The sequence below is a fragment of the Xenopus tropicalis genome, chromosome 2 (genome assembly GCF_000004195.4).
Source record: "Xenopus tropicalis strain Nigerian chromosome 2, UCB_Xtro_10.0, whole genome shotgun sequence".
NCBI classification, from domain to species: Eukaryota; Metazoa; Chordata; class Amphibia; order Anura; family Pipidae; genus Xenopus; species Xenopus tropicalis.
Window position 1 is genome coordinate 15,285,104 of NC_030678.2, and position 12,169 is coordinate 15,297,272.

The following is a 12,169-nucleotide window of genomic DNA, read 5'->3' on the forward strand; positions in this document are numbered from 1 at the left end:
GTAATCCACAAAAAAATTGTACAGGACAGTAGCCAAACTTCCAATAAAAAATGGTTCTTTATTTGCTCAGCTTAAAAACATCAGAGCCTATGCATTTCTGGTTTAACCACCCTTAATCTTAGGCACTAAAGGGAAAATTGCCATTTTATATACCAAGGGCCGCCTCCTGGGATCATAGGATTCACAGTGCACACAAACAAGCCAAGGCACACATACATGCTAGGCCCCATCAGCCAATGAATGTCTGTTACTCCCACACTACTTCCTGTTACAGTTAGAGCTGCACTATTTCCTGTCAGCTGATCTCTGAAGTATCATACAGACCATTACAAAATGGTGGCCCAAGGGAAAAGATGTAAAATGGCAATATTTACTTATATATATATATATATATATATATATAGTATATATAAATATTCCAGTTTGGTAAGATTCTTTAAAAGGCCACTTAATATTGTTGGATTTTCAGATAAGATAATTATTAATTACAAGAATATTCTGATTTGTTAATGATAACGTGATTATGTTACTTAATAGAATATATATTCATGAATGATATTATGCTTTTTGATGAATCATATAGGAATAAATAATGAATGTTATTTTGTTTAGTTGATCAGAAACGTATATGTTGAAAAGGAGGTTTGTATCGGATTACTAGCCCAGATGTATAACCTTTGTGTTAAAGCAAATTTCAAAGGTTATATTATCCTTGGTGTCTAGGTGAATATGAGAACACCTTGAAGGATCTTACAAACTCTCCACAATATAGAGCATACCTGTTGAGAGGGTAATAATTAATCAAGGACAGACCAATGACATATATTGTATGTGTACTAAAGTATTAAGTAGTTACACAGCATTGTTCTAGTGTGGAGCAATGTCAACAATAGTGTGTAACATCGAATTAAGGAAGGTCAAAAGTTATTTTATATTTTCTGAATATTTTCAGACCACAATATTGAGGAAACAGTGACATCCACAGATGGGGGAGGACATTACGGGTCCAAAGGTCACTGTAATAAATATTTAAATCAACTGGTGATAGTTTAACTTAAAGACTGCCCTTTGATGCCAGTTGGTTAGTTGATAAATCCCAGAGGTGGAGTTTTAGATAGAGATGAGGGATAAGTTAGGAGACAAGAGGACTAGAAAAGAAAAAAAAGGACGAAATAAGAGAAAAAGAAAGAGGGATCTAAAAGAAAGAACCTGAAAAAGAAAATCTAAAAGAGATCTAAAAACTGGAAGAGGAAGGAGAAACTATTCTCAACTATAAGAAAACTCTACTCTGGTAAATATAAATTTTGTTATACTTTTTCTCGATTAAGTTGTATGCTTGGATATTTATTATTCCTATGTGTATTATAGTTTTACCCTAAACATTGACTTTCCCAGAGTTGCAAACTGGGAATAATCTGTTTAATTTGGGTCCATTTTATTTTTCATTAGTATAGATATATGATATCCAAGTTAACAATCTAATGGGGAAATAAGAACATTTAAAGATAGAATTCCTTAAGACCTCAAAATCAATCATTTACCCTTCCTTTGATTCAACATATTTAATTACCTTGTTATTAAGTATTGAAAGTGAACACATATATATTATCTTGTGGATGCTTGCCATTTATTGAATAATGTCTATTGGTCAATGTTCATTTTGATTAATTATTAGATAGATATCAGGGAGTGTTAAGTAATAATTTCATTTTTGTAATATTCATATTTAAATAAATTAATTATTTTATTAAATAATTGTCATGATTTCTCACCTTTGTACCAATTGATTGGGAACGCTCGATATCGAATTCAGAGTTGGGCATATATTATTTAAGACTCCTCCTGTTTTACTAATAAGGAGCCTTAAATTTTTTATCTCATATTAAAATTGGAAATTTATCTAATTTTATTAAATATACGCAGAATTAGCCCGACATATATTTGGAGGCACTGCTGAGATCGAGATTATTTTCTCATATTGGTACAAATAGTGAAAAACCATTCCAATACTTCTGTCAAGCTAATTATTTTTTTATTAATTGAGACCATGAGTGTTGCAAGCAGTGAGAATGGGAATACCCCAGAGCAAATGATCCACAGAATTGTTGAATTCATATATACACGGGTAAAATTTGATCAAGGAATGGATGTTTGGATTAATGATTTGAAGAGAAATGCTAGAGCAGACCTTAATGATATCTGGGCAACAGACGGCCTGGTTGAACGCTATTTAACATGTATGAACTTAGCCTCTAACAGTTCAGAAAAAGAAAAAAAATTAATATGTGCCCTACCTCCTGTTTTATATGCATTAATGGAGGTAGATACCCTATCAAAAGCTAGAAAAGAAAATGTAGAAAAATTGAGGTCTCAGTTACATGAGATAGAATCAGATATCCAACATATGAAATCTGATAAAAACCAACTAGAGATAGATATCTCAAACAAGGAAGCTTTTATTAGGGATTTAGAAACTGATGCTGAACGTAGTCGCATAGCATACTGTAAGCTCAGAAAGGATTTCGAAGAATTACAGCAACAGCACATTAAAAGTCAACAGTCAGGTGTATATGGTGTGGAGAGATCTCCTGATCCTCCAATAATCACTCCCCAATATAAAAATTGGGCACCATATATTTCTAGAGCCAAACCAATTGATAATGTTGATTCAGAGGCACAAGATGTTTTGGGCCGGTTGGCTGAAGCTTGCCAAGCTGTGACCACCTTAATAGGTAATCACAGAACAAGGGTTCTTAGAGATTCTTCCTCAGACACGTCCCCAGAGAGGAATGTGAGGAATGTGCGAAATCAAACACCTATGTCAAATGTATCCCATAGAAGTAGTGTATCCAATACTGATGCAAGTGAAGTTGAGAGTGATGGGAGAGCATGGGGATCCAGTCCTTTCCCAAACAGGGGGAAGAATACCCATAAGAGGGGTTTAAAAGGGAAAAATCCCCAAATTCCAAAAGAAAAACAAAATTCTGCCAGCATAATTAAATTTTTAAATACTGCTATACCAAAATTTTCTAAGAAAGGTTCTTCCCAAATTGCAAACCACTTAGAACTATATGAATCTACTATGGATTCATTAAAATTATCTGAGGCAGACAAAATCAGGTTTCTTCCATGGGCCTTTGATGACAGATACCGTCATTACTTTTCCTCCTTTAAAGAGAGAGGAATCACCAAATGGCAGTCAGTCCTACATGAAATTAAATCAGAATTTGGGCCCTATCGAACTACCACTGCTGCAAAGAGAGAAATTTATAAACTTACATGTAGATCTAATCAAAGCCCTCGAGAATTTCTCTCTGTACTTAAAAATGCCTATGGTTTAGCTTACAGAAACCCCGATTGGGAATCTGTGGAATTTAAACAAGTATTCTATGAGGCCTTACCAACCCAGATCAAATTAAGTCTAGCTCATGATCTGGATTTTGAAAACCCTCTAGAAAGACTGGTAACATCAGCAACTTTGCTGTTTAACATTAGTGAGGGCCAAAACTTAAATGATAGGAAATTTAAAAAATTCCCAGAGCACAATGTTGATGAGTCCGGGGTAAAACCTCATTTAAATTTTGAGTCCCAGCCAAAGAAAATACCTTCAGCCACTGGGCCTAATCAACAAAACCAAAAACAACTAAATACCAGAAAAACTAAACCTCAAATTGCCAAGGGGTCAGAAGGAAATAGTTCAGGTTCTGGAAGCCAAGGTTACCGTCCTCGTTTCAACCAAGGGTACCATGGATACCGAGGTAACCAAAGATATGGGGGTTACCAAGGATACTGGGATCCCCAGGGATACAGACGTTGGAACAATAGGCCCAGGCAGCAATGGAGAAAAGGGCAGGAATCACCAGATTCACCCAGGGGTAAATCACCCACAGGGAATCAAAATGGTCCACGGAATCAAAACCCAGGTAGACCTAGCAGATTTGATCAGCTTGCAGATCAGGTTTCCAAGTTAACTGACATTGTAAGTAAATTATCCCAAGTTTCTGCAGGAAAACAACCTGAAGTTTTTTTAGAGGTAAAAGCGGGGCCAAGCTCCGCCAAATAAAGGAAGCAGAACCAAATTGCTATATGGAAATGGACAGGAAAGAATTAAATACAATCAATGATCATGTTTTGCATTGCCCCGACCCTGAATTCAGGGCCGGGAAGGGAAAATCTAATATTTCATCTGTTTTACAGCCTAATAAGGACAATTCTTATAATCCGGTGTTATTTGAACCAGTGTGTGAAGTACCTTCGGTTCAGTCTGTTCCATTAATAGAGTCCATAGGAACACAAATGCCCTGCAGACAGAACAAGGAGGAGCAATCTCCAAATATCCTGACGCTGCAGAGAGATCACTTTTTAAATCAACAGATGATAAAACACTCCAATTTCCTCTGTAATCTTACAGTTAGATGGCCGGTATTTTATAGATATTTGTCTTCAGGATGGATGTGTCGGACCAATCCAAGGTTTATTGGATACCGGATCTCAGGTCACTATTTTGTCTTTCAGCTATTTCCAACAGATCTTAGAGTCCTCAAAGAATAAACCGAGATTGACGGTATTTGATGGATCTCTGGTAAGTGTAGGTGGTGATAGTCTACAAGTGAAAGGCAAGTCCTGGCTGACATATAAGATTGGTAAAAAGACCATTAGACATCCAACATTGATTGTAGATCTTCCATATGATCGGCTGATCATTGGAATTGATCTGCTCAAAAGGTTAAGATCCATAATTGACTTTATTAATGAAGCAATATGGACTCAGGTAAAAACCCCAATCTCTTTTGAACGTTCCCACAATGCAAAACCGCAAAATAGTTGCCATATGATTGAAGAAAGACCTAATTCTGTCGAAATCCATTTCCGGAACAGTCAGGTACCAGATGTCTCAATCCTAAAAAACGGTAAACCTGAAGAAAGCATTAATACTTCCTTCCACATCATTAATATCCAAAAGGACAAAATTGAAAAGATAATCCTAGAGGATGATGTGTTAACCATTTCTCTTAAAGGGGGAAATCGGGAAGTAGCAGGCATAACCAGACATATCCAATCATTGGTTAAAATCGAGAAGACCAATGATACTATGCTGGTTCCCGTACAGGTAAATAATATTGCCCGGGTGAAATATGCCAAGCTGGATCTCAAATCCGAAGTCAGCTATATAAGTTTAGGACTTCTAAAGCAGGTTACAAATCCTCAGATGATTAAATTTTCTTCCTTACAGGAATGGGTTTATGACCTGGACAAAGACGACCAGAGTCAAAATGTGATTGCAAAATGCATTTTATCTATCTTCCTAGGAAACAAATCTGCGGAACACGTTTTCAATGTGTTAAAGGAACCGCAACATCAAATGTATTTAGGAAATGACATTATACATCGGTTTGCCATGCAAGATGTGTAATTCTAGTGTATGCGCATCACTGCTCATTAACCATATATTTTCCAGATTTGGTCTTCCCCAACGTATTGAATCTGACCGCGGAAGTCACTTCACCAGCGAAGTGATGACTAAGATGTGGGAAATTCTAGGAGTAAAAAGGAAGCTACACATAGCTTACAGACCAGCTTCTAGTGGTGGAGTAGAGCGTTACAATCAATCAATCATAAACATTCTGAAAAAGTTTGTCAAAGAATCTGGTAAAGACTGGGATGTCAAGTTACCACTAGTTCTCATGGCTATTAGAGCCACCCCGAGTGCGACAACCAAACTTTCTCCATTTGGGATGATTTTGTTGAAAAATGGGTGCACATTAACCAATTACGTGTTTGTCATCCTAGCCAACAACTTCGGAGAATAGAGCAAGTCGAGAGCTGAGTAGTAAGAAATCAGGAGATTTTAGTTAAAGATGGAAGTAGAGATTAATATTGTATATAGATGTTGTATCATGATATGCCTATGTCTCTCTACCTTCTAAATATCCTTTATCTTCTCAGTGAACTGAAACTTGCTATGTATATATGACGGCTGAACCTAATGATTTCTTTTGATTATCTATAGGCGCAAAGATGCCATCCAAGATGATCGCTATTTTATATACAGTTCTGATCTTGGGGAAAGAGTTACACGCTGAGCGGATTGTGATGCCAGGTCCATCATCCGGGATCATGCTACAGGATACAGCGGGATTCATCATGACCAACAAGAGAATCTTGTCCCAGAAGATTTATATGAGCCTAGATCCACGTTGTGTCATCGAAAGACAAGTCAACGAATCCAATATTCGATCACCGGAGATTCAAACCTGGTACCAGCTGCATATTGAATATTCACAAAAGCGGATTACTCAAATCCTGGAGCAAACCCGGAAAACTTTAATCAGAGAGCCTTTTTCGTCAAACCAAAGACCAAAACGGTTCATTTCTGCTATTGTTGCTGCTATAATCTTTGCAGTAATAGGAAACGTGTTTGCAACCGGAGTAACAATCGCTAATTCCATATCCTGTAAACATTGAGGACACTGAAGGAGAGGTGGAAAGCATTGATGCATTCCAAAATCAGGAGATTACCATAAGTCCGGATTTAAAATTTTTGTTGGACAATAAGCCCAGCCATACCATCCGTATGGTTATAAAAAAACATAATATCACCATGGATACTCCACAATTTTCACCAACCGATGACGAAATACTGTTTCCTTCTGTTAGGTCATGGGGGGAAAACTATATAAGGAGTATATTGATCACAATTATAGTAGGATGGTTAACTGTAATCACCATCTTAGCAATTCGTTGGATGAAGATCATCAAAAAGACTCTAGATAAACTATGGCTTAAATCTCGCCGATCAAGTTTACATAATGAGTATGATGAAGGAAGAGTTTGAAAACCCTAAGTAATTTTCCTAAAATGTTCATATTATAGGAAACATTTTAGAAAAACAAGGGGGATTTGTCGGATTTTCAGATAAGATAATTATTAATTACAAGAATATTCTGATTTGTTAATGATAACGTGATTATGTTACTTAATAGAATATATATTCATGAATGATATTATGCTTTTTGATGAATCATATAGGAATAAATAATGAATGTTATTTTGTTTAGTTGATCAGAAACGTATATGTTGAAAAGGAGGTTTGTATCGGATTACTAGCCCAGATGTATAACCTTTGTGTTAAAGCAAATTTCAAAGGTTATATTATCCTTGGTGTCTAGGTGAATATGAGAACACCTTGAAGGATCTTACAAACTCTCCACAATATAGAGCATACCTGTTGAGAGGGTAATAATTAATCAAGGACAGACCAATGACATATATTGTATGTGTACTAAAGTATTAAGTAGTTACACAGCATTGTTCTAGTGTGGAGCAATGTCAACAATAGTGTGTAACATCGAATTAAGGAAGGTCAAAAGTTATTTTATATTTTCTGAATATTTTCAGACCACAATATTGAGGAAACAGTGACATCCACAGATGGGGGAGGACATTACGGGTCCAAAGGTCACTGTAATAAATATTTAAATCAACTGGTGATAGTTTAACTTAAAGACTGCCCTTTGATGCCAGTTGGTTAGTTGATAAATCCCAGAGGTGGAGTTTTAGATAGAGATGAGGGATAAGTTAGGAGACAAGAGGACTAGAAAAGAAAAAAAAGGACGAAATAAGAGAAAAAGAAAGAGGGATCTAAAAGAAAGAACCTGAAAAAGAAAATCTAAAAGAGATCTAAAAACTGGAAGAGGAAGGAGAAACTATTCTCAACTATAAGAAAACTCTACTCTGGTAAATATAAATTTTGTTATACTTTTTCTCGATTAAGTTGTATGCTTGGATATTTATTATTCCTATGTGTATTATAGTTTTACCCTAAACATTGACTTTCCCAGAGTTGCAAACTGGGAATAATCTGTTTAATTTGGGTCCATTTTATTTTTCATTAGTATAGATATATGATATCCAAGTTAACAATCTAATGGGGAAATAAGAACATTTAAAGATAGAATTCCTTAAGACCTCAAAATCAATCATTTACCCTTCCTTTGATTCAACATATTTAATTACCTTGTTATTAAGTATTGAAAGTGAACACATATATATTATCTTGTGGATGCTTGCCATTTATTGAATAATGTCTATTGGTCAATGTTCATTTTGATTAATTATTAGATAGATATCAGGGAGTGTTAAGTAATAATTTCATTTTTGTAATATTCATATTTAAATAAATTAATTATTTTATTAAATAATTGTCATGATTTCTCACCTTTGTACCAATTGATTGGGAACGCTCGATATCGAATTCAGAGTTGGGCATATATTATTTAAGACTCCTCCTGTTTTACTAATAAGGAGCCTTAAATTTTTTATCTCATATTAAAATTGGAAATTTATCTAATTTTATTAAATATACGCAGAATTAGCCCGACAATATGATATAAACAATTATTTTGGTTAAGTATACTTTCAGGGGTATAGTTTTCCTTTAATATTGAAGTGAGGGATGGTTTCACTCCAAGGTTTGGTGAAATACTTACTGTCATAAAGATTGCAGGTATACATATCCAGGTCTGATATATGTAGGACAACCACAGCATTTTGTATATGTTCTAGGCACAATAATGGAACATTTTCAATTTTCAAATGTTAGGAGGTTTGTCTGTATACCCTACCTACTGAGTAGGGCAATGTGTAGTACTTTTTTTATGCACAGTTTTAAAATTTCTGAAATAAAATAACACCATATATGCAGACTGTGTAAATGCCCCTAGGGAGATATGCTGCCACTGCCAGAACATTTAGAGTTTTGGAGGAATCTGAAAGACGGAGGCTAAGTTTGCGATTGGCAGTCACACATCACTTACTACATTATAAACATTAAGGAATTTACTTTTGCTTGAACGGATTCATTCAGGAATGTCTTTGGAAGAAAGGAGTACTATAAACAATATAATGCCTTATAGAGAGATACAAACTGGGGGAACTCTCTGGAATGGATTCAGTTCAAGGATAGACCTGAAGCCCAAACACATAACAAGTGAGGAAGCACTGGATCGTTATTAAGTTTGAATAAGATCCATGTAAAGGCTAAATTTGTATTTTTTTCACCCTCACTATGCCTTGATCAGCATTTTGTTAAGACTACATGTCCCTCTCCATATTATCACCATTTTGGTATCTATCTTCTCAAGGTCATTTCTGGAAAAAAAAGAAGGTGTGATGTTCGCCACCCTCTCTGCTGTCAGGGTATGTAGGGGTACTTCCATAACTGACTTGTCAGACCAATGCCATATCTGTAGCAGGTTGGACCTGTGGCTCAGATCTCCCTCATCCCTCATTCTTCCTTTGCCCTTAGGCTGCTAACCATTTCTGGGCCACCAGTGTGATCCCTCCCCTTGGCCTATCTAACCCAGTGTCTGCTTCTTGCTTCTGGCAATTACACTCCTCTTCCTCACATTGGTGGTGTGGTACCCACTGTGTGGGCTACTACTGCATGAGTGGGTGATATCTTGGGTGACCCTATAATGTTTTGTCATAATAAACATGTACATAAAATATAATAATGATTCCTCACCTATGATATGCTTATATCTGTCACCCTGTGATGTAGAAGTCTGATTCCCAGTTTCTTTCCCCCTAATACATACATTATATACATACATATTATATATATAACAGTCCAATATATGTTTGTGGGGCTTTCATGCATTTACAACTTACTGTTTCGCAAGCTCAAATGTATGAGCTAATACTTACAACATATGTTTGCCCTATTCCTATCTAGATCATACACTAATGGAATTTAAGCTTTTATGCCCTGATAGCAGGAAAACCCCAGCCACGCTAATGCAGATAATATTACATTTCCCGAGGCCGAGCTTTTTTCAAACTGCATTTCAACTTTCATTTCCTTAACACAACCAAGACTTTTTCTTTACTGTGCTTCATTAAAGCAAAACAGAAGTCCAAGAAAAAAATGTTCAGAAATGGTGATCTTTCCAAGACCCCAGCAGGGCTTACTGCTCTCCATATACACAGGGATGTTGTGTGATAAGATCATTTTCGTTACATGGAGACCTGTTAACTACACCATATTTGTTAGAAGTTTGTGACAGAGAGCACAGCAGGGGCGGGACAGGGGCGGGGCATGGGTGGAATGGGGGCAGGGCTAGAAAATGGCAGATGCATCCAAGATGCTCCTAATAGCTTTGGATATGGGTTGGCATCTCTGTACATGTTACATGTACTATATGTTAGGCTTATGATTCTAACCAGTATCTGTGCTATGGATGTTGGTTAATTCACTGAATGAGCAGGTTTAATAACAAGTGCAAAAGAAAACAACAGAAAGGCAACTATACAGGTATGGGACCTATTATCCAGAATGCTTGGGACCTGGGGTTTTCCGGATAAGGGATCTTTCCGTAATATGGATCTCCATAACTTAAGTCTGCTAAAAATCATTTATATAGGCTTGTTTTGCCTCCAATAAGGATTAATGATATCTTAGTTGGGATCAAGTACAAGGAACTGTTTTATTATTACAGAGAAAAGGGAATCATTTAACCATTAAATAAACTCAATAGGGCTGTTCTGCCCCAATAAGGGGTAATTATATCTTAGTTGGGATCAAGTACAGGTACTGTTTTATTATTACAGGGAAAAGGGAAATCATTTTTAAAAATTAGAATTATTTGATAATAATGGAGTCTATGGGAGATGGCCTTTCCATTATTCGGAGCTTTCTGGATATCCAGGCCTGGTATCCATCTCTATGCCAACAAGTATATACAAGTGTATGGCTCTTAATGTCATCACTACACTATACGATATAGTCCTACTTGGGAATTGCCTGTGAGACGTAAAAAACGAAGGATTTCCTGGACAAATTCTCTGCTCCGGTGCCCCTCTCGGAGTCATGCAACGCAGCGGAATATTCTATAACTATCTATATCATCTGCCCATACAAATAAGGCATGTCTGTTACACGCTCCCTGGCGTTTGATGTTGCGGCATGGCTCAGTGATCTTAACAAGACACTAACTGCCCGAGAATTAATTTAAAAAGCTAAAACAAGCGGCGTTGGAATGTGTTTTAGATAAGTGGCTGCTTCAAAGTGAGGCCCCACATGTGTTTCCCTGCGTCACTGGGAGATCAAGAAAACAATGTAGCGTATCAGAGAGGGGGTATAACAACACAACCAGCACTGTGGGTAAATGCAATTTATTCTTGTGTCCCCTGAAGGAAACAAAGCGCAACAAGACAGGAACAGGCCGATAACATCTCCCTTGTTACAGATTATTCATACAGCCACCTTCTATGCCAGGATCCTCTCCATTCTTCCTTTCCTACAGCTCCTAATGCATCTCTGCCAGTAAATGAAATTCTCAAAGGAACAGTACATAATAAATCTACTTTCTCTTACACGAAAGGATATGTGGCATTTACCCTGAACGCTATTTCCACATGCTGGCAGAAATTTTTTATGTATGATATTGCCTGCCTGTACTGTATGGGGTGCCGCCATATTACATATTAGCTATTACATACAGTACGTGGTTCTGTTGTATGGATGTTATACATTAGTAAGGCAGAATGCTTGCTAAAATTTACAGAATGGAGTTTGTAATATAATGATGTTTTTTTGTGTATTTTTGTAGACAAAATAAACTTGGGACAAACGCCACCCCATAGTACTGATGGAAACTCTACTCTAAGGGGCAGATTTACTAATCCACGAATGGACCAAAAGCTCCCGAATGCGTTTTTTTCGTAATGATCGGTATTTTGCGATTTTTCCGGCGCTGTTGCAACTTTTTCGCGAATTGTCGCGACTTTTTCATCACCTTCACAACTTTGTTGCGAAATTTTTCGTCGCGCCAGCGTCTCTCAATAAGAAAAAGACGCAACAATTCGCGAAAGTCGTAACGGCTATTGTGACTGAGATGAAAAAATCGTAAAAAATACGAAAAAAACGCAAAATGTTCGTTTCCAATCCGATTTTTTCCCGTTCGGGATTCGGATTTGCGGATTAGTAAATCTGCCCCTAAATATTATTAAGGGCACTTACTGAAATGAAATGCATAAGGGGTCACTGCAACTTCAAGTGCAGCGTTGCAAAGTGCAATTTCAGAAGCAATTGGTATTTTTTACCCACAATGCAGTGCATGTTGACCCAAATCCTGTTAATCAGTGGGATTTTTCACCAGCTGACTTT

At 36.7% G+C, this 12,169-nt stretch overlaps 2 protein-coding genes across 3 annotated transcripts in view; one reads left to right on the top strand and one right to left on the bottom strand.

Moving 5' to 3' along the window:
* The window catches only part of eva1c (eva-1 homolog C), a 63,554-nt gene that overhangs the window by 25,308 nt on the left and 26,077 nt on the right, over positions 1–12,169 (bottom strand). The window lies entirely within an intron of this gene.
* On the top strand, positions 1,823–4,400 carry LOC101731873. The gene has a single exon (XM_004912150.4). It carries the CDS (start codon positions 2,048–2,050, stop codon positions 4,061–4,063), a length of 2,016 nt encoding a protein of 671 aa, XP_004912207.1. The 5' UTR covers positions 1,823–2,047; the 3' UTR covers positions 4,064–4,400.

What these genes read in the sequence shown, in the direction of transcription:
- LOC101731873 (XM_004912150.4), top strand. Translation starts at nt 2,048, where the DNA reads ATGAGTGTTGCAAGCAGTGAGAATGGGAATACCCCAGAGCAAATGATC.